The sequence below is a fragment of the Gadus macrocephalus genome, chromosome 5 (genome assembly GCF_031168955.1).
Source record: "Gadus macrocephalus chromosome 5, ASM3116895v1".
Taxonomy (NCBI): domain Eukaryota; kingdom Metazoa; phylum Chordata; class Actinopteri; order Gadiformes; family Gadidae; genus Gadus; species Gadus macrocephalus.
Window position 1 is genome coordinate 19,239,542 of NC_082386.1, and position 24,271 is coordinate 19,263,812.

General features: G+C 48.7%; 1 protein-coding gene across 1 annotated transcript in view; it reads right to left on the bottom strand.

Moving 5' to 3' along the window:
• Nucleotides 1–22,368, bottom strand: part of slc4a11 (solute carrier family 4 member 11) — a 53,298-nt gene extending 30,930 nt beyond the window's left edge. Inside the window, 4 exon segments of the mRNA XM_060051469.1 lie at nt 11,204–11,284; nt 11,287–11,431; nt 12,270–12,313; nt 22,094–22,368. Coding sequence (XP_059907452.1) covers nt 11,204–11,284; nt 11,287–11,419 — 214 coding nt within the window. The 5' untranslated portion in view covers nt 11,420–11,431; nt 12,270–12,313; nt 22,094–22,368.
• Between the last annotated feature and the right edge of the window lie 1,903 nt (nt 22,369–24,271).

Consider the following 24,271-nt stretch of genomic DNA (forward strand, 5'->3'; position numbering starts at 1 on the left):
GCTGGTAGATATAGAAGTGGGAGTCCAAGCATATGCACTGAAACGTGGAGTTTGGCAAACACTTTACTTGTGAGCTCAAAATGGCGTCCCCTCGACCAGGTAAAGAGTGGGAAAGAGCGGCTTCTTTTTGGAGGAGGTGGGGGGGGGGGGGGACTTCTGTTATAAGAAACACTTGAATTATGCTCAGGAGTGACCCCAACATCGCTCAATATGCACTCGTAATCATATCAATACACAAGCCGTCAATGTCAAGAGACCGGGAGAGGTGGCAGGATGAAGAGGAGAGCCATCAATGTCCCTGACACGGAGAAGGGAGTGATGGGGGCTGCAATCATTTGATGACTCAATGGATCGGTGTTGCACTCACCACACACACACACACACACACACACACACTAACACACACACGCACTCACGCGCACAAACGCTCACGCAATCACGCGCAAACACAAAAGCATCCTGATGGAGGGCCTGATGGGTTAGCGAGGCGCACACGCACGCGCACGCGCACGCGCACGCAACATGCAACACCACTGATTACGGCGTCACGACAACCGGCGATGCTGACATTTTCGCCCAATTAGCGGAGCTTACCGTCGTCAAAGAAATAAAACTCTGAGACTTCTCTGTGCATGGAGAGAGAGAGAGAGCGAGAGAGAGAGAGAGAGAGAGAGAGAGAGAGAGAGAGAGAGAGAGAGAGAGAGAGAGAGAGAGAGAGAGAGAGAGAGAAAGAGGGAGAAAGAGAGAGAGAGGGGAGGAGAGGGGAAGAGAGATTTGGGTTAGTCCACCTACAATCAACAGGACAGGAGACAAACAGTAATCAGCAGTCAAGCTGCACACATATGTCAGTGAGACACACACACACACACACACACACACACACACACACACACACACACACACACACACACACACACACACACACACACACACACAGACACACACACACACACACACACACACACACACACACACACACACACACACACACACACAAACCCACTCCCACAAACCCGCAAACAGCGGTGGAAGGTGGGCCCTCATTTCCTGGTGTGCTCTGCCTCATGCATATTAAATCCCATCTCTGAGAGAAAATCCCTGCCCGTTTTAGTCTTCATCAGGCCGTGCTTCCTATCTTCATCATCAGCCAGAGGCTATTAGCACAACTCTGATGCTATCGCCCACGGCGCTCCCAGCAACGCATCACCGCTCCACAACGCTCACGTAGAGCTCTGCAACACCGAGAGAGAACCGCCTCACTGAAACAGAGCTCTGGAACCGTTAGAGAGCACTGAGACACTTATAGAGCACTGGAACAATCATAAAGCACTGAAACAGAGCTCTGGAACAGTTAGAGAGCACGGAGACACTTATAGAGCACTGGAACAATCCTAAAGCACTGAAACAGAGCTCTGGAACAGTTAGAGAGCACTGAAATAAGTATAGAGCTTATAGAGCACTGAGACAAGTATAGAGCACTGCAACAATCATGGAGCACTTCAGCACCGAGATAAAGCCCTCCACTGCGGAGATAGAGCACTTAAACACTGACATAGAGCACTCTCAAACATTGAGAGCGTCACAAGTTAGAGCTCTACAATATTGAGAAAGAGCCCTGTAACACGGACATAGACCATCTGAGCTGGAGCTCTGCAACACTGAGACAGAGCGACCGAACGAGTCCACAGCAACGCAACGTGGGGACGACCACACAAAGGGAGATCACGTCTAACAAGGCGCTGCTCGCTGCTCGCCGGGACCGGATCCATTATTTAAACAGAGAGTTCGATGCATGGAAACAAACCAGCCTGCAAATACCTTTAAAAGCCTTGCATGTGCGAAGGAGGGAGCGGGTGTCAGAGACACAGTTGTAACCAAACAGAGTTATGAAGAGGTGGCTCACCTTCACATTCATGTATGAAGGAAGTAATTAGGTGGTCCATTATTTAAAACAGCGGCATCAAAATATAGCCTTTGTCCCATGCTCTCTCATGAGGCAGATGGCAACCTACCAACCACACACACACATACAGGCACACACACACACACACACACACACACACACACACACACACACACACAAAGACACACACGCACACACACACACACACACACACACACACACACACACACACACACACACACACACACAAAGACACACACGCACACACACACACACACACACACACACACACACACACACACACGCACAAACGCGCAAGCACAGATGTCCTTGATAGAACTCGCCTGCAACTATGCTGTACTCCAGGAACAAAAACAAAGTAATTAATTCGGTTAATTTATTATTAATAAAGAGTTTCTTTGTCTCTGTGTTTTTACTTCACCAGTGGGTTTCAATGCCCCCCAAACTCTCCCTTGGCAGCAGCTCGGAACAGGAAACCAACGAGGTCAAGGAGAGCCAGAGCGATGTTCTCTACACCCTGGTTATGTGACGCTCACATAGCCTTGGTGATACTTTATCGCAAAACAACACGTCATTCTGATGCAAGGTGATTAGCGACTTGGGAGGCGCGTTTACCATTGTCATGATGACGCTGACGTTGTTATGAAAATAATGTTGTTATGCAATACATAACGGTATGCGACGCTATTTTAAACTGCACATGCGTCGTTAACCTCATGATGGTATGAATATGTTATTGATTGAACATGTGACCACTATGCCTTGTTATTTAATCCTGCACCCACATTATGATATTAATGTGGATGTTATGAAAATGACGGTATGCCATGTTATTTAATCTGCACAGCATCACCAAAATTAGGATATTAATGTGAATGTTATGAATACAACGGTATGCCATGTTATTTGAACTGCAAAGCATCCTCCATCAACATTATGATATTAATGTAAATGTTATGAATATGACGATGTGACATGTTATTTAATCTGCAGAGGGTCTTCAGCCAGCATTATGATATTAATGTGAATGTTATGAAAATGACGGTATGCCATGTTATTTCAACTTCAAAGGATCCTCCACAACGTTACGATATCAATGTGAAAGTTATGAATACGACGTCATGACATGTGATTTAAACTGCAGAGGATCCTGCACCAACATTATGACCTTAATGTGAATGTTATGAATACGACGTCATGCCATGTTATTTAAACTGCACTGACACCGTGGTGGTGATATGAGACTCTGAGTCCCACACATTGTCTTTGGCACCGTTCTCTCTGAACATCAGGCTGGTACGTTGGATCACATAACATAACACCAGCTGACGTTAATCCGCGCAGACTCCTCCACCGTCATTAGGTGGTGTAAAGGTTACTGTGATGACTGTGATGTTGTGAGCGTGTGATGGGGGTGCAGTGCGGTGCAGGGGGGTGAGGCAGCGGAGGGAGGGGGGAGGGGGGGGGGGGGGGCAGATGGCGGACAGACAGGCAGGGGGTGCGGAGATCGATGGGAGCTGACAGCAGTTTAGAGACGAGTTATGATACAGCCATCACACTGCTACGCCCCCCCCGCACGCCGCGGGCCGGAGGGGGGAGGGGGGGGGGGGGGGGGGGGGGGGCTGAGCATCCCCACCACCCTCCTCTTCCTCAGCACCCTCCTCTTCATCAGCACCCTGATACCCGGTTCAGCGAGCGAGGGCGTTTATTCAAATGACGAAAGATGAAAGAGAGAAGCACTAAATCAGCGCTCATTACAGCGGGAGGTGACCCTGAGCCACACTGTTACACTACTATAGTCTAAAGGCATTAACAGCCCTCAGGCGTGTTAATATTAACACTACCAACAATACGAGCGCTGCCGCGATTAAAATGTATAAATGTTCAGCGAGCTATTATTTGTCATTATGAGTAATTATTAATGCTGTATTTGTAATGGATCATTATCATGTCCGATTATTACCGCTGCTATAACAAACGATATTAATGAGGGATCGTTCATGATAATATGAGCGGTGGTGGTGATGATGATGATGATGATGATGATGATGATGATGAGTAAAGTGTCATAGCAGCCGGGTTCACAAGACGAAGAGGGGGCGCCGCGGTTGGCCTTGAAGATGGCTGCTGTGCTCGCTGGAGTAAAGGACTAATTATCTCAGCTCGCTTTCATCTTCCCGCCATTCTCTCCCTCGGTCGCTCCCCCCCCCCCTCTCTCTCGCTCTCTCTCTTATAATCTGGGACAACTCTCTCTCCCTCACACAGCTGGGCTGTATTACATCCCATAAATGAGCTGCCCTTGGCTCATCCCGCTGATCGCCCTGGCAACGCCGCCTCGAGGCTGGTCGGGGAGAGCCCGACCTGTGGCGAAACATGTGGCCGCGTGAGTGTGTCTCCAACGGGCGGGCGAGAGACACAGAGAGGCAGAGAGAGAGACACAGAGTACATATGGACGAGAGACACAGAGAGGCAGAGAGAGAGACACAGAGTACATATGGACGAGAGACACAGAGAGGCAGAGAGAGAGAGAGAGAGAGAGAGAGAGAGACAGAGACCACATGGACGAGAGACACAGAGAGGCAGAGAGAGAGACACACAGTACACATGGACGACAGACAGAGAGGCACTGAGAGAGACGGAGAGCACACATGGACGAGAGACACAGAGAGGCAGAGAGAGAGAGAGACAGAGACCACATGGACGAGAGACACAGAGAGGCAGAGAGAGAGACACACAGTACACATGGACGACAGACAGAGAGGCACTGAGAGAGACAGAGAGTGAATATGGACGAGACACACAGAGCGGCAGAGAGAGAGAGAGACAGAGTACAATATGGATGAGAGACACAGAGAGGCAGAGAGAGAAAGAGGGACAGAGTACATATGGACGAGAGACGTAGAGAGGCACTGAGCGAGTCAGATGCTGTGTTCGAAATCGTTCCCTATCATGGATATAGTGCACTATTATAGGGTGCTCGCCATTTTGTCGTGGTGTTCGAATTCTCAGTGGTTAATTTCATGCAATATATAGTGGACTTAAAGTACCCAAAATTTGAGTGAACATACGATGTTCCCTGCATGTTACTCCTGTTTACCACAATGCAATGCGGCCGTATTTTTCCGGAGGAGAAGAAGAAGCTGAATAACCGCGAAAACATATACATTTAAAGATGGAGTCTAGAAATGTCAAGCATTTATTTGGGATTTAACAAAGAAAATGTAACATTCAAAATAAATTTAAAAATACTTTGTGAGTGCCCGGTTTGTTTAGAAATGTTCAGCGTAGTGTCCGAATTCTCGTTTGTTCGTTCCCTATATAGTGCACTATATCATAAACACTATATAGGGAATAGTGAGTGAGTGAATAGGGAACGATTTCGAACACAGCTAGAGAGAGAGAGAGAACATATGGACGAGAGACACAGAACTGTTCGGACTGAGGTCACATTGACAAAACATCAGGGATTCAGGACCAAACAAATGAAAACGGCCCTGATCAGAATTGAAAATATCAGATTCAATGGGATTTGTGCTGATCACACTGTAATGAAAGAATCTGATCTGAGTCACATGTGAGCAAATTTCTGATTTGGGCCACTTGTATTTGCAGTGTGAACGAGGCCATAGAGAGAGAGAGAGAGAGAGAGAGAGAGAGAGAGAGAGAGAGAGAGAGAGAGAGAGAGAGAGAGAGAGAGAGAGAGAGAGAGGGGGGGGGGGAGACATATGATACATACAGATGGAAGAGACGGGGACGATGGGGAGAGAAAGAGAGACGTGGGGAGAGAGACAGAGGGGAGTTGAAGTGAGAGAGGAGGAGAGAGAGTCAGTTACAGAGACAGTAAGAGACAAGAGATGGAGGGAAAGGATAACGAAAAGAGAGACACAATAACGGAGATGGATGAATACAGCGAGGCAGTACGAGAGAGAGAGAGAGCGGGGATCGACAGTTAGAGCGAGAGAGATGGCGAGAGTGATCGAGAGAAAGAGAAGAAGGAGGGAGGGTGAGAGGGGGAGGGCTAAAGAGACAGCGATAGAGAGAGAAGATACCAGAAGAATGTTATTTAGGGAGGAAGAGGGAGAGATGGAGAGAGAGAGGGGAAATCCACTGTTTACAAATCCACACTGCCATATGTCCAATAGGATCCATTGAATGAATAGTAATTGCTTCATGTCAACTCAGAAACGCAGCCTTCTGAAGTCATTCCACATGGACTCAGTAGCATGAATTGATTTAAACTGGCTTTAATGAATCTTATGATAGTCTCCCAAATGTAGGACAGTTACAGTTCGTTAGGAACCGCGGACCTCTGAACAAACTGCCGCAAATGTCCCCTCACTGAAGACGTCGTGTCGTGTTCCAGAATTTAAGGAGGGGACGTAAGTCGCCTGCTTCCCAAACTTTAAGTCTGTATTTTGATTGTACATTTAGGGCATTCAGCTGACGCTTTGATCGAAAGCGACTTACAATACGTACAGTTGTCAGAAGAAGGAGAAACAACAATATATCGATGCCGGAACAATAAGGATGTTCGTAGAACCGAGCACTTACAATCACTAGGTTTACCCATTCCCCGTACACAACAAAGACAGCTAGGATAAGATGCTACACAACTACTATAACTAAGTACTTAAACAGCAGTCATTGTACTAAGGGACTAAAGACGGCAGGACATCTGTTTACTTGGATTCACAAATCCACAACTTTCAACACCTTGGAGCAATGAGCAGCTTCCTTTCGGATGTGTGTGTCTAAAGAACAGTGTGTGAAAACACAATTAATGACTCATCCCTCATTTACACTTTAGCTAACGCTTCTGACGGCCAGCTCGTCAGAAGCAGTCAGGGTGAGGTGCCTTGCTCAGGGACGACTCGACCCTCAGCTAAGAGCAGCCAGGGATCAATCTGGTTACCTTCCAGTTTACCCGTAAACCCGCTATACCTACAGAGCTACTGTCACCCCATAAATAAAACTCATTAGCAAACACTGCAATGTGTTGAGTTCCACCACATGGACCCAGCAGAACAGCTCTGGAGGGTCCGTCATTGGCCTCCGATATTGGATGGTTTGCGTTGCTTACGGACACGGTGGAGCGATGGTGTTGGGGTGTCCTATACCTTCCCACGCCCGAGAAGACCCCGGTGTCAAGGAGAACATGGAGCCGGTGCATTCTGGGAAACGGGGGTCAGGGTTCAGCGGCGACAGCCACTTCAGACCCGCACTGAGCCGGCGCGCTGCAATGTACGCTCTGCGATCGATGACACGAGTCAATTATCACCTCCCACGTCTGTCAGAGGAGGCACACACACACACACACACACACACACACACACACACACACACACGCACACACACACACACGCACGCACACACGCACACACGCACACACACACACGCACACACGCACACACACACACACACACGCAGATACACACACATAGATACACACACAAGCATACATACAGACAAACACACACACACACACACACACATAGATACAGACATAAATACACACAAATACACAGACACACACACACACACATTGATACACACACACACATAGATACACACGTACGCATACTTACAGACACACATACACACACACACACGCACACCAGAGATACAAACACACGCATACATACAGACACACACACACACAAAGATACACACACACATACACACACACACACACACACACACACACACATCGATACACACACAAACAAACACACAAACACAGATACAAACTCGCATACATACAGACACACACGCATACATACAGACACACACACACACACACACACACAGACAGATAGATACACTCTGACACTAATCGCCACTGTCTGCTCGCTGACCTATCTGACCCAGACACGTTAAGATATAGGTGAGAGGCTGAGTCAGAGCGGCGCAGTCTTCCTACACATTGCTACACATAAGAGGCTACTGCTAGCCGCTAGCCGCTCCCAGCCCTCAGCTCCCAGCACCGCCAGGCATTCAGCTGCTACCTCAACTAGCCAATTAGCATAATTACCCTCGAACACAGGAGACTCCACCACATTTGGTCATTTCCCCGATTTAAACTGACAGGGAAAAAACATTTAGTGTCGGAGCTCGAGCTGCGAGTGTGGGGTTTACTCCCCGCGCATCACCCAGGGAGGGGGCTGTTCTCGCAGCCCCCCCGGGGAGAGCACCGGGGGGGGGGGGGGGGGGGGGGGGCTGTGGCAGAGGCAGAAGCGGGAGCTCCAACCGCGGGGCTCAGGAGTTACGTAAGCAAGGCCCCCCTCCCCCCTTTCTGAGCTGATGGTGACGGTAGAGAGGCCTTCACCTGGTGCCTCCACCCAGATGTCTCCACTCAGATGCCTCCACCCAATGTCTCCACCCAATGTCTCCACTTAATGTCTCCACTTAATGTCTCCACCCAGCCGTCTCTTCCTCATGGATCCGGCTCGCCGACAGCGCCTTCAATTACTTTTTAATTTCAAAAGCAGCTTCACTTAATACCTTTAAGTACCGTTGTATAAACCCCCGGGTTCCTCAGTCTTCACGTTTGAAGGAGGAAACGTCTTCCTCTCTCCGCCATCTCTTGAGAGATGACCAGCGGCAGCTCTGTGTTTGGTTAACCTCTGATTGCGACGGTTCCTCCATTGTTGTCCCAAATTTATTTACCCGCTCCACAAAGAGGCGGTGAAGCATCAGCGTTTATGCAGCAATCCCTGTTTGTTTTTTCCCAAAAGAGCCTCGGATGACAAGTGAGCAGTCTTAAAGATCTCCTATTATACTACTTTTCTGGTCTTCATTTCTTATTAATGACTCCTATAGCGCAACCTGACACGAATCATAGCACAAAAAAAACGATGTCGATTTTCGGGAAACTCTTCCTCTCATCTGGGCGCTTTCAGCATTCTCTGTCAACACTCCGTTGTGATTGGTTACCTTCCGGAACCCCTGCGAAGGGCATTACCATACATGGAAACTCCGGATTGTACTCCGTAGATAAATCCCGGAAATTTGAACAAGTGAATGGCACCGGCCTCCCTAGTGTTTAGCGCTCTGCACAGCCACCCCAGACTGTCAGCAGGGAACACGTCTAAATGCATAAACGTCATTATTTGACACTTTAGTATGGTTAAACATGACTATAAATCATTATAACAACGTTTAGAGGTCATAAAAGGCGAAAAAGCATAATAGGTGCTCTTTAAGGACAACACTGGCCAAGGTAAGAGGCCTAGCTACCCCGGACAATACGGAGGAAAACACCGCTCCTGTCCGTGACGTCAAGGGGCTGTTAATAAGGAAAACAGCAGTGTCCTTTAGATGACCTGCTGCTGGGAAGCACTCCCCCCTCTCCCCCCCCTCTCCCCCCCCCCCCCTCTCCCCCCTCTCCCCCCTCTCCCCCCCTCTCCCCAGGAACCCAATCACCATAACCATGCCTCCATTATAAAATAAACACTTCTTTCATGGATAAATGCGTTGTTGTCACAAAAGGCGCTGTCAAATACCCCTTTCTGTCCTCCCATCACTAGGAATCCAGCAGAGGCCTATTACCTATTTCCTATTACCTATTACCTATTTCAGGGAAACGTGAACGTTTTGACGTAATGGGTCAATAGTTACATCGGTGGCAAACAACCACCCGTTTTACAACAACAACCCGTGCTTCGGGAACCACCACGGAACGTTGTTCAACTACACGTGAACACTCCGGAACCACGGCGAAAGGCTCCGGAGTGAGAGCGGAACGTTGTGGCACAACGTTCCGGAACGATGATGTTAAATCCCGGGAACAACGGCGCAGCATTTGTTCCCGGGATCCACGGAGTGTCCGTCCCATCCACGGAGTGTCCGTGGATGGGACAGATTGCCGGCGTTACAGGGAAGACTTTTCGGCGTGAGTGTGCTGAAGCATGAGAGGAACATGCGCTCTGTACATTACGTTGGGTGTGAGCGGGAATGCTGTTTTAATCGGTTCAACCTCCTTTTTTTCTTTTATTCAAAGAATTAAAAAAGCTAGTTTTACTAAATGCAGAGCCTGTTCAGCATCATCATCGTAAGTGTTAACATGATAGTCAATTAGCAGATGATTTCATCCTAACCGAATGAGCTTAATTGAACAACTCTTGCCTGATGTAATTAAGGAGCACTGGCTACTTGCTCTAGGATGCCTATAGGTGATACTGGGTATCAAACCCAGTACCTTTATGTACTGGGCGTGAGTCCCTCCATCTGCTGGAGGCCAGGCTGTCCTGCCATCACATGTCTAGCCTGACGCCCCTGATTGAGCTGCTGACCGTCCCTGGAGGGTGCGATCCTTCTCCTGGTGCCTTCTCATGGTCTCTTCTCTCTGGGTTTGGGGGCTATGTTTTCCCCGGGGGAGCAGTGGTTCTCAACTGGTCTAGCCTCAGGACCCACATTGGTCATTGAGTCTCCCAAAAAAGAAGAAAGGATGCCTTCATGTTCTGTTAAAAACATGGAGCAAACAAGAGCTGCAACCATTGGGGCGCAACTCGGTGAAGAAGCGAGCCTGAGTTCGCTCATCGACTACTTTCTAAACAATAAGGTTTTCGATGCTCTGCCCCCCCACTTGACACCGTCCAGTTAGAGGAGGAGGTAGAGGAGGAGGAGGAGGAGGAGGAGGAGGAGGAGGAGGAAGGAGGTAGAGAGGAAGTGGAGAGGAGAAGGTGGTAGAGGAGGAAGAGGAGAGGAGGAGTAGGAGGTGGTGGTGGAGGAGGAGGAAGAGGAGGAGTAGGAGGAGGTAGAGGAGGTGGAGGAGGTAGAGGAGGTGGGGGAGGTGAAGGGTGGAGGAGGTAGAGGAGGAAGAGGAGAGGAGGAGTAGGAGGGGTGGTGGTGGAGGAGGAGGTGGTGGAGGAGGTGGAGGAGGAGGAGGTGCAGGAGAGGAGGTGGAGGAGGTGAAGGGTGGAGGAGGTAGAGGAGGAGGAGGAAAAGTTTGAATGGTGTGTCAGCTCCTGTACATACTTAAGAGGAGGAAGAGGAGGAGGAGGAGATAGAGGAGGAAGAGGAGGAGGAGCAGGAGATAGAGGAGCAGGAGGAAGACGAGATGGAGGAAGAGGAGGCGCGAGAGATGTTTGAATGGTTAAGTGTGTCAGCTCCCGCTCTCCCCAGCGAAGACCCGCTGAGCGAGGGGGCAGAAGGTGGAGGAGTGGCCAGTGTGTGCCTGTGAAGCCCCCCTTGAGCGCCCACCCCCCCCCCCCCCCCCCCCCCCCCCCCCCGCACAGAAAAACGGCCTTGGCTCCCAGGGCGTGTGGTGGCGTGGCTCACCGCTGACTTCCTGCGCTCCGGCGTCGGTGAACAGCATGCTCATCACCTCCTCGAAGCTGCAGCCGGGCTCGGCGGTGTGGGGTCCTGCGCCACGTGGGCCAGCATGCGCTGCAGCACGTCGTCCAGGGACGCCGCCGTCTCGTCCAGCAGGATGCTGGCCCGCGCCAGGAACCCGTCCAGGTCCCGGGTGGGCCCGCACCTCCTCCTCAAGTTCATCAGGGTCACATACTGCAGGGGGGGGGGGGGGGGGGAGGAGGAGGAGGAGGTGGTGGAGGAGGTGGAGGAGGAGGAGGAGGTGGAGGAGGAGGTGGAGGAGTTTGGGGAGGAGGATGAGGTGCAGGAGAGGAGGTGGAGGAGGTGAAGGGTGGAGGAGGTAGAGGAGGTGGAGGAAATGTTTTAATGGTGTGTCAGCTCCAGTACATTCTTAATTGAGTGCACATTATGAAGAATAAGTTGATCGTTTATAATATCATTTAAAAAAAATTTGTCCTAAATATCTGGATGAAATTTCTGAATCTTAATTTTTCATTAGGTTTTAATTAAAAAATGAATTAACATCTTTGTAAAATACGGATCAAATCAGATCTAGGCTAAAGAAAGGCTTTATAATTTGTACTGTGAGTAGTCAGCACACTGATAAATAAAGTGATGGAGGATTAGAAGATGGTTATGATTTATAAACATCTGGGATTTGTCCTTGCATCCCATATGTTTTAATGCGATGCAAAATAATTAATGCAATTTAAACAAATCACATTTAAAGGACACGCAAAATGGACATCTGGCTTTTACTTACTATTTGTAAGAAAACAAATAAATTATACAGTCTGGCACAACACAGATGGGGATATGTAACCTTCCATCATAATCATAAATACATATTCACAATAACCCAGTGTCAAAATACTACTCTGCAAATAGTCACAACATCATAACAATTGAACAATAACAATGAATATTTTATCAAGATAAAGTTCTGTTATGCAACAATACTGTACGGTGCATTTTTTTGCACCTCTATTATAAAACAGAGAACTTTTACGACAACAGAACTTGATGCTCTTACCCTTCTGGAAGTGTTCAGTAACACACAGCCTGAGTCATCTGGGTCTGGGGGACAGAACAACAGTTAGATCAGCCCTGAAGATGGGATGATACTGATTAAGCCGGGCTACATGGCTGGTGTAGCTAGGGTATTTAGCTAGCTGTCACTCTGATTGAAACCTCATTGCTGGGGTTCGACAGCAGCATCTGTCTACTCCATTATGCTCTTGAACACGTGCGCTTTGCTACATGTTACGCATCGCTACGTCCCTAGCACCGCCACATGCCTAGCATTGCTATGTGCTTGGCAGCAGCGATACATGGCTAGCATCACTATATTTGATTAGCTTAGATTCCATCTCATCATATTGCCTTTTGATACAGGCTTTTCAAATCTTTGTATTTTTCTTCACTTCTTTCCGTTAATCCCGATAAAGACCCGTTGAAAGTGAAAATCGGTTGAAATTGCTTGTTTCACAAATATCTTCCAGCAGGGATGAGTGATAGATCTCTGCTGAACCGGGCGGCATGGAGGCTCAACCCCCCTAGTGGTTTCTAACAATGTAGTCAGTAGGAAACCCAGCTGTGGACCTACGCTACGCGTCAATACCTCTCCCCTATAACACGCCTTCCTGTCTCTAAACACTGTCCTCTCCACAGAGGCATAATACATTCAATGAGCTAGATGGGAATTAGCTGCAAAAAAATGCAAGAGCTCAGACGGTGAAAATGTATAACGAGGATATACCTCCAAAGATAATTGCCACTGTAAGTATGTTTCAGGAAATTTACAGTGGTTGTACTCAAGTTTGATCTGTTGCATCTGTCATCTGTCACATGCTCTCTTCTTCAAACAGTTCCCCCTTACCAGCAGAGGTATCCTCTAGTAACCTCTAATACAGTACAGTGAGCCCCGGAGTAGCACAATGGGCTAATTCAACCCACAGTGAGAAGTTACAGAGTGTTAACCATGGGAGAAGCAAATGATGGAATAGAGATTAAAGGCGGCTTGAGGAGAGGAAAGTCGAAGAAAGGAAATGTCAAGAGCCTAGTCTCTGTAAGCTCCTAGTGAAAGAGGAGTCCTGATAAGACCTGAACACTCTACTAACGGGGACACTGCTCTGGTCCTCAGATAACACACACACACACACTCTACTAACGGGGACACTGCACTGGTCCTCAGATAACAAATACACACTCTACTAACGGGGACACTGCTCTGGTCCTCAGATAACACACACACACACACACACACACACACACACTCTACTAACGGGGACACTGCTCTGGTCCTCAGATAACACACACACACTCTACTAACGGGGACGCTGCTCTGGTCCTCAGATAACACACACACACTCTACTAACGGGGACGCTGCTCTGGTCCTCAGATAACACACACACACTCTACTAACGGGGACGCTGCTCTGGTCCTCAGATAACACACACACACTCTACTAACGGGGACGCTGCTCTGGTCCTCAGATAACACACACACACTCTACTAACTCACTGCTCTGGTCCTCAGATAACACTCTGAGGTCCTTAACAGGACAAGGTACAAGGAGAGTACCCGTCTGCACATACCCACACACATAGCTACCCACACACACATACACACACAAAACAATATACAGACACACACACACATCCAGAAACATTCCAAAAGCGTAACACACAAACCCCCCCTGGGGTCGTATATTTATTGCACAGCCTTTCATACCGGAAAAACAATCCGGTGACCAAAAGAAAGAGAAGAGAAAGAGAAAGAGAAAGAGAAAGAGAAGAGTTTTCATTCAGCTAACCCCCACCCTCGTAAAGCCCTGACATAACATATTTATCAATCTGAGCAGAGGGGAGCCCACTATTGGTTTACAGCGGGCTTCCTTCCACTGAGTCCCCACTGGACTACCCACAATGCACTGCCTAAGCCTGTCCCCACTCAGGTCCTCTCAACGCACTGTCGAAGCCATGGCCCCAATCAGGTCGTCTCTTATGCACTGTGGAAGCCTTGGCCTGTCCCCACTCAGGTCCTCTCAACGCACTGTGGGAGCCTTAGCCTGTCCCCACTCAGGTCCTCTCTATGTGCTGTCGAAGCACTGGTCGGTCCAGGTTGAGTCCCCACAAAATACCAACACCCCAGTGGGGTTGAAGTTGTCCTTCATCCTGCCAACTCCAGCGATACAGACAAGACCGATATCAAACAGGCCGGCTCTAAGGAGCAGCCTTTATGATATGATGCCAGCACTCTAGTCCCACGTGCACTCTGGGATATGCATGTATATATGTTTGTGTGTGTGTGTGTCTACGTGCGTGCGTGTATATAGACAGTGTGTGTGTGTGTGTGTGTGTATATACAGTGTGTACGTGTATATGTATATATACAGTATGTGTGTGTGTGTATGAGTGTGTGTGTGTGTGTGCGTGTGTATATACAGTGTGTGTGTATATACTGTATATATATATATATATGTGTGTTTGTGTGTGTGTTTATACAGTGTGTGTGTGTGTGTGTGTGCGTGTTTGTGTGTGTGCATGGGTGTGTGTGTGTGTGTATGTAGACAGTGTGTGTGTGCGTGTGTATATACAGTGTGTGTATAGACTGTATATATATATATGTGTGTTTGTGTGTGTGTTTATACAGTGTGTGTGTGTGTGTGGATACAGTGTGTGTATATATTGTATATATATATATGTGTGTGTGTGTGTGTGTGTGTGTGTGTGTGTGTATATACAGACGGTGTGAGAGAGAGCCTGGATCAAAGCGCTGCCTCCCCTCCGCCCCCCCGCTGACGGAGGTTCAGAGGTGTGGTGCGCACGTGCCGCGATGCGATCGCGGGAGGTGCCCGCCGCCACGTGCGCTCGGATCATCAAAAGCCTCGCTATCAAGCGCCCCCCAGCCGTGCTGATCCCGCCCCCCGGGAGGGCGGGGTATGGCGGCGGCCCCGGGGTAGATCTTCATATACATTCATATAGGATTACCTCGAGCCCCGGCCCCGTCCCGGGGCCACGGAGAGCCCTAATATAGGGCTTAGTGTTATCGGGAGCGCTTGGAGGGAAGGATTAGACACTCCCTGACACCCAACTCATTCTCACACCAATTTGTCCGCTTAAAGGGACGGTTGGTTGCCAATGTCGGTATTGTTTGGTATCGTTTGGTATTGTTGAGCATTTTCGGATAGTGTTGAATATCGTTGAGTGTTGTTAGGTCTCGTTGAGTATTTTCGGATATTGTTGGGTGTCGTTGAGTGTTGTTAGGTCTCGTTGAGTATTTTCGGATAGTGTTGAATATCGTTGAGTGTTGTTAGGTCTCGTTGAGTATTTTCGGATATTGTTGGGTGTCGTTGAGTGTTGTTAGGTCTCGTTGAGTATTTTCGGATATTGTTGGGTGTCGTTGAGTGTTGTTAGGTCTCGTTGAGTATTTTCGGATATTGTTGAATATCGTTGAGTGTTGTTAGGTCTCGTTGAGTATTTTCGGATATTGTTGGGCGTCGTTGGGTGGGTATTGTGGCGTATTTTTCGGTATCGTTGATTGACTGTATTGTTAAGTACATTGTGAGTAATAATAATAATAATAATAATACATTTTATTTATAATGCACTTTATATTCAAGAATCTCAAAGTGCTTCAGAGAAAAAAAAAAAATAACAAAAAACTATTAAAAGGGGAACCTCAAAGAAAGTTTAGCTAAATGCTCTTTTAAAGAGATGGGTTTTGAGGTTCCGTTTAAAAAGAGCTGTAGTCTGTGGAGTACTGTGGTGTATCGTCGAGTAGTGTTAAGTATGGCTGGGTATTGTTGGGGAGAGTTGATTATTGTTGGGAAGAGTTGAGGATCGTTGAGTATTGTTGGGAGTAGGTGGGTATTGTGGAGTATCGATGAGTAGCGTTGATTATCACTGGGTATGCTTGATCATAATTCAATAAAGAGTGATTGTGGTGTATTCTTGAGTATTGTTGAGTATTGTTGGGTCGAGTTAAGTACGGTAGAGTACTGTTGAGCCTAGTTGCGTGATGCTTTTGTTTTGAGCATCACTGAAGGGGAACTGTCCCCTTGCGTTGCTGTGCTCAGGGAGGCGAAATGACAAGGAAAGTTCAGGTCGTCCAGTTGATTGGATGCTTGGGAGGCAAATGGACGGCTGCAGTAGAATAACTGAAGAGTTTCATTTCATCTGTGACAATGCACAAAAAAACAATCATCCTTTACTTGTCATATCTGAACAATCCCTTATTTTTTTTGCAATACTTTAGTTTCTTAGATTTTGTGAGTGCCTTGCTGCTCAGCGTCGCTGTCTGTTTGGTTGCGTTGTCGAGTGTTGCTATGCTGTGTTGCATTGCGTCGTGTTGTGTTACGTGGTGCTGTGTTCCGGTGCATTGTGCGTTAGTGGTTTCTGATCTCTGTGATCGTTTATCTTGCATGGCACCAAACATAATTTCACTGAGCAAACAGAACACTGTGTTTCCACAGAAATGCTTCTGTTCCTTAGATTGGATCATGCAGTTTGGCCCTTTGCTAGCCGACGGTATACATCATGTTATCTGCATGGGGGTTTTTACTCATGTGATCGTACGACAGCGGTGGACAATATGTATATGGTCCAGCCCTGTTTAGAACTTCAAGAAGCTTTCAGCCGTGTCCTGAGGAATCCTCCACTCCTCTTCTGTAGTCTTCTGTTTGGTTTTCTTCTAATGTTCATCTCCAAGGCTTCATTTTCTTCAATGTCTTTCTATTGTCAGTCGCTCACAGTTTTCTCCCCTCCCAAGACCTTTTCTCCTCAAAACGCTTGTTTCACCGAGAAGAATGTTGCGGAAGAACCGCTTCGTGAAAATAAAGAATTAAAGAAACCGTCGGAAGCTGTCTAGAAACACAGGGAAGGCCGACGGGCTGGTGCACGGAGCAAGGCTCTCTGCTGCGCTGCGTGTGTGGGAGTGTGTGTGTGCGTGCGTGCGTGAGTATGTGTTTGTTTGTGAACGCGTATGTCTGTGTGCGTGTGTGCGTGTGTGCGTTGGTTTTTTGTGTGAGTATGTATGTTCTTGCACGAGTATGTTTTCCTGTGTGCCTGCGTGCGTGACTCGTGCACTGTGCACTGCCTCTGGTTACCTATGGAGACACATCTCAACTGTGTGCGTGTGTGCGTTCGTGCGTGAGTTTTTTGTGCGAGTATGTATGTTCTTGCACGAGTATGTGTGCCTGTGTGCCTGCGTGCGTAAGCGCGTGCCTTTTGAACCGTGCACGGCCTCTGGTTACCTATGGAGACACATCTCAGCGCGTGCGTCCGGAGACGGGAGAACACACGCGCCTCGACCTGCATCTCACCAGCGCTCCTCCGCCTTCATTACCTCGGGCACGGAGTACCTCCACGGGTGTTGTTGTGACAGCGCCAGGCGCCAGGGGGTGCCGAGTGTCGGCACAGAGCAGCTAATGGAAACCACGGTCTACGTGCCAGAGCCATATGCTGGGTGAGATGTCACGCATTAGCGCCTCCGTTCCACAAACATCCCGTGTATGTTGTGGAGGTGGAAGCCGATATTCTATGGGAGCAAGCGGGCATCTCGCTCAAGGGAATCCTACAGGTTAGGCTGTGGGCATCGGGGATTGAAGCCAGAACCTGTTGGCTGGCAGTCCTTTATCTATATGCCCTATATCTTCATCCCTTACCTTAACCGCAGAGAGCAGAAATCTGCACTCAGGGTTAAATGTTCCTCCTGGAATTCAACTTGTGCGAGAGCTGTCTGGTAGCACGGAGGAGATGAGAGTTGCCAGGCGGAACTAAGTCTACCCTTAACACCTAGCCCTAGCTAGGACGCCATTGCCACAGTCCCTAACCCTAACCTTAATCTACCCTTAACACCTAGCCTTAGCTAGGCTACCAAAGTATCTAACCCTCATATAAATCTACCCTTAACACCTAGCCTTAGCTAGGCTACCAAAGTATCTAACCCTCATCTAAGTTAGGGTGACCAGACGTCCTCTTTTTCCCGGACATGTCCTCTTTTCGAGACCTAAAAAATGCGTCCGGCAGGGATTCCAAAAACGTCCGGTATTTTGCCTCGTTGCAAAAAAAAAATATATATATTATTGTTATTATTATTATTATTATTTATTTTTTTGCCTCGTCGCATATTTGTGTTTCTGGGTCTTTCACATAACCTACTATTATTACCATTGTATATGTCTATGGTTATTACGGCCTTCCAAGTTCTGGAAATGGTTTACGTTCCACCTTCTTGCGCGAGCTGACTGTAGAGAGAGTCTGTCATTGGGCGACCGATCTCAGGGTTGCCAGAGCCACGATAATTATCCTCCAAATACGACCATTTTGAGCCTTTGGTACGTTACTTTGCCATTTCCAATCTGGCAACATTGAGCACCTTGCCGCTTCCACTCTGTTTACAACAGCACATTACATCTGCAGCCATGCCTAAACGTAAATGTAAGTTCACGGACGAACTAAAGAAAAAATACCCATGTTTTCGCCTCGGCCTTGATGCTTCGGAAGCTGAGTGCATGACATGCAGAGCAGGCACTTTCGTGTCAGTGGCAAATAAAGGTGGCAGCGATTTGGAAGCTCACGTGCAGAGCTCATCGAGTAAAGTGACCGACTTTTTTGTGAGTAAAACCGACACTTCTGTTACGGCTGCAGAGGGTACCCTTGCTTTTCACACTATAAAGCATCACAACAGCTACGATTTTCCCAGATTCGGTGACAGCTCAAAAAATCTACACTACACTACACAAATAATAAGTTGGGGAAGTTGGGGATCTTCAAATTGATTTGATGTTTGAGATCATGCAAATAGTCTAGATGGTTGCAGCGGTAATAACTGAAAGAGATTTTTTTTAAACTTGTGACAAAGCAAAAAACTATGACAGCTTGAAAGACAGCTTCATCAGAGTCATAAAAAGCATTTAGTCTTTTAAGCAATCATTTTTATATTAGCTTTTGTGATCTTCAAATCAAGATGAACAGACATCAATCAGGTGACATCCATCATTGCTCATTTAATAGTTTGTTTACCTCGGCTTATGAAACACCATTTCGCTGCATTTCAGAGGCTGTTAGTCAAAGTGCCTCAGAGTGAATGTGTGTGCAGACGATGGAGCAGCTGACAGGGGGGGGGGATGTCTCGCTCCACGATGCCTCGAAGCGGGCTGTGGACAGGGGGACTGCAAGCAGAAGCGTTTGCAGCGGGAGGGTTCCTGGCCACGACACAATCGTCGCGGTTCGGGCGAAAAACTAAAAAGACCCATTCTGCTCTTTCATAGTGCAACAATGCAACTCTGACAGCGCCACTGCTCAGAGGAGCCGGGTGATGGGGGGGGGGGGGGCGGGGGGGGGGGGGGGGTGATGGGGGGGCTATAGTGACACAGCCTGCGGGGGGGTAGGACCCTTTGAGTTCTCTGTCTCCTTTTACCTTCAACTTAGTTCCGCCTCGCACCTCCTCTCATCTCCTCCGTGCTAGCAGACACCGTGAGCGGTGCGACACGCTGGGGACAGCACCCCCCGCCCAGACGCGATCTGCTGTCACCTCCGACAACAGCACGGATCTCTCCGCAGTCTCCCCCTCACCTCCCTCCCTCCTGTCTCCCTCCACTACATCGCCACAGCTCTCCTTTCTCTTCATTCTCTCCTCTCTCCTCTCCCATCTCTCTCCTCGCTCCTCCTCTCTCTCTCTATTATCTCCTCTCTCTCTCTCTCCCTTCTCTTTACTCTCTCCCTTCTCTGCTCTCCCCTCTTCCCTCTCCATCGCTCCATCTCCATTCTCTTCTCCTCTCTCCTCTTCCGTCTCTCCTTAACCTTCCCTCTCTCTCCCTTATCCTCACTCTCTCCTTCCTCTTCACTCTCTCCTCTTCCCTCTCTACCTTATCCTCAGACTCTCCTTCCTCTTCACTCTCTCCTTTCTCTTCTCCTCTCTCCTCTTCCGTCTCTCCTTAACCTTCCGTCTCTCTCCCTTATCCTCACCCTCTCCCTTTCTCCTCTCCCTCTCCTCCTCCCCCTCTCCCTCCCTCTCTCCCGACTCGCAGCGGTACACACCTGTGACTGTCACCGTGGCAACACTAACCTGTTGACCCCTGGGGTCCGTTTGGACGGGGGGTGTAAAATCCCGGGCACCTGCACTCAGGGGACCGGTAGCCACCGTGGCACCTGCCTCCCGCACACCTCCTGAAGGGCGGATTAATTCATCCTCAACCTCCGCACAGAGCAGCCTCAGTCTATCGATGAAGGCTCTCTGGATGCATGGAGCTTCGTGAGAACAAATGCTTTGAGTTGAAACAAGGGGAGGATGTTGTTGAGTGTTTAAGAGTATTCTGAGCACTATTTAGCCCATTATTTAGCCGCGGAGTGCGGCTCTGTTACGGAGCGTTTCCGGTGACGGACAGCTTTCATAGCGTAAGAGTAGGCCTGCTTCAAATCATCACAAAGCAAATAGGTGGTTTGAACGTTGAGCAAGTTTGAGGAAATTGCACAGCAGGACTAGTGCTTCTCACCCAGATAAATCACACCGCAGCTATTGTGGAAAAAAAGGGAAAAAGATTGCTTCCTGTTCTATCCATGATTATTAAATGACCGACTCGTTATTATGTGGAGCTTTTTGGTATCTTTAGGCCTCGTTCAAACATTGAAACGGCTGCTAAACACGTCCATCGTTAAAACCCTCTGAAAACATTAACCCACGCGCCCCAACCTCTTGTTTCTATGGAGGACACAACTGGGCAGTGGGAGCAGTCGGTTCTCCATGGAGAACTTAATCCTGGGGAGGACCCTCGAACGTTTAACAAATAGTACTATGAGGAAAACCAGTCGGTTCAACCTTCTTAATATGGCCAGACATAGGCATAAAATAATGACGAAAACAAAGCACTCTAATCCTGAATTATATTCAAATACCCCACAAACACATATGTGAATACCGGGGGCTGAGCTCTAGCTAAGTATCGTTGAGTACCCTGGTGTCATGAGGGACATGAGTACGGAGTATAACTCGGTATCAGGTCGGAGTGTAGCGCTGTGTTCTGTCCGGCGGTCCGACGTTCTGCGGACCCATTCTCTGGGTTCTCTAAAGGATGTGGTCCCAGCTTTAACAAGGTGACGAGCCGCCAGCATTCCTGTGATGGGGGAGGGCAGGGGGACTTGGGCTGTAGCGTGTCCAGCGGGCAGACAGGCCGTCAGAAGCAGTCTCTGGACTCCCAGATCAATACGGCCCGGCACGCCGTCTCCAGACGCTCGGGGGGGGAATCAAACGCTGGCTCGCGAGGCTTCCGCCGCCGCCGCCGCCGCCGCCGACGGCACAAATGAGAGGTCTGTGGCTCACCACCCGGGATATGCTCACGATCAAATGCTCAACATGTGCTCAATAAATCTTTGATACGGGCTATACGCTAACTATTTGCTAATAAATACATGCCCAATTTAAACCGTCGTATAAATGTTGTTGGCTCACAGTTGAGTCAATGCCGGTCTAATGACCGGTAATTAAACAGCTGGAGCCACAGGGGCAATCTCAGGACTTTAAGCGAAACCAGAGGCAGGCCCGGTGCTCTGTCTCACTGCACGCCTGTCTGTCGGTCCACCTGTCTGTCTGCCGGTCCGCCTGTCTGTCTGCCGGTCCGCCTGCCGACACGTCTGGCAACCTAAAGACCTGTTTCTCTGCATGCATGTCTGCTTGTCTGCAGCGGTACCCCGTCTCCCTGCCATTCATCTGTGTGTCTGTCTATCCGTCCGGCCCAGCCACCCGTTTGTCTGCTCCCCTCATGGTCTACACGTCCCGCTCTCTTGTCTTTGTATTAATCTGCCTGTCTCTCGCCACCTGTCGCTCCATCCGTCTGTGTGTGTGTCGGCGCTGACCTGGTCCGGGGATGCTCTGGTTGTCATAGAGATGGATGTTGTCACTGCAGGCGATGGGGGATTCCTCTCCCTTCTCCTGGCTCTCCCTGCCGTCCTCCTGCTCCGCCTCCCTCTGCTCTGGGGACACAACCGCACCGCGCCGCCGCGTTAGCGCACTGTTAGCATCACGTTAGCACATGTAGCACCGTGCCGCTGTGTTGGCGCATTGTTAGCATCACGTTAGCACATATAGAACCGCGCCGCCGTGTTAGCGCACTGTTAGAATCACGTCAGCACATATAGCACAGCGACGCCGTGTTAGCACACTGTTAGCACAGCGCCGCCGTGTTAGCACACTGTTAGCATCACGTTAGCACACATAGCACAGCGATGCCGTGTTAGCGCACTGTTGCCGTGTAAGAGCCGAGACCCATTCATCACCACCGCCGCCGCCGCCGCCGCCGCTACCGTATATGGGCGCGGAGTTAGCAGAGGAAGTAATTGGCCTGTGGAGACGCGGAGATCCGGCGTGGGCACATTCTGTCCTTGCAGCACACATGCTAATTGGGTGCTTCTCTGCGCGTCTCGGAGCTAATGGAAGTTCCGTTATCATAGCAGCCGGAGCAAAGTTCATTATTTATATACGAGCGAGGCTCCGGTGTGTGTGTGTGTGTGTGTGTGTGTGTGTGGGGGGATGGCTAGCTCCCTGGTGCTAGCTGCAGGGCCTGGGGGATTTTTAAAAGTAACGGCTGGTGTTCATGGTTTATGGAGACATATTTTTATATCTGTGACAATGTTCTTTAAAGTTTGGGCCGTATTGTTATCGGCTACGACACCAGAGGGTCACCGTTAATACAATAGAATGGGTTACATTACATTTTTATATGGGGCCTTTTTTTTTCCACACAGTGCCTTTCTAAGCACCCCTTACATGCTCCCTAATATATAACGTACCATGAGATCTTAAAGGGGACCTATTATGCATTTTCGACTTTTATGACCTATAAACGTTGTTATAATGAATGATAGTCATGTTTAACCATGCACAAAAAACGATGTCGATTTTCGGGAAACTCTTCCTCTCATCTGGGCGCTTTCAGCCTCCTCTGTCAACGCTCGGTTTCGTCCTTCTCAGCCCCCTCGCCCCCCTCCTGCCAACCCAACTCTGTTGTGATTGGTTACCTTCCTTGAAGCGCGCGTGCGGGCAGATTTGACCAGGCATATGGGGGCGCGCAGGAGTGCCTCTACGTAGATTTTCCCGGAAATGTGAACAAGTGAATCGCAAACGCTGTCCCGAGTGTTTAGCGCTCTGCACAGCCACCCCATACTGTCAGCAGGGAATACGTCGAAATGCATGTACGTCATTATTTGACACTTTAGTATGGTTAACCATGACTATCAATCATTATAACAACGTTTATAGGTCATAAAAGTCGAAAAAGCATAATAGGTCCCCTTTAAGTACCTTGACATACTAATATGCTGGGTACCCTGAGATATTAAGTACCTCGACATGCTAAGATGCTAAGTACCATACGATCTTAATTACTTTGGCATGCTAAGATGCGAACTACCCTAAAATACTAGGTACAGGTACAGTCATTTAGCCAACGTTTTTATCCAAAAGCCACATACAAATGAGGCTTATGTCCACCAAAGCATACAATCAGCCACATGGAGGGGCATAGAGTAAGCTATACGCTGCAAACATCCAAACATCCATGACCTGCATGTCAAGATGAAGCCCGACGTACAAATGTGAACCGGAAGAAAAAGCCCCACAAAGAGAATAGATGCACACAGAGAATCCCCCAGTGGGATTTCAACCTATAACCTTCTTGCTGTAGGTACAAACCACCAAGCCTTTGAGCAACCACACCGCCACAGGTTGTGTCACTCGAGCTAGCTCTGACAGTAGAGACACCTGCACGGAGCTAGTTTGCTAAGATCCACAAACGCTACAAGCAGGCCCAATCACATGACTAGACAGTCAACGGCTGCTACGGCTTAAAGAGCTAAACACAGCTAAATAATGACCAAGGGGTTAGGATGCTAGCTAGGTTGTGTTGCTGTGCGTGAAGTGCGCAGACAGCCCAAAATACGGCCATGTCATCAGTAGTCGTCATTGGGCCCTAATTGGTGCGGATGCGTAGTCCCAGCTCGCTCTCTCTCTCTCTCTCTCTCTCTCTCTCTCTCTCT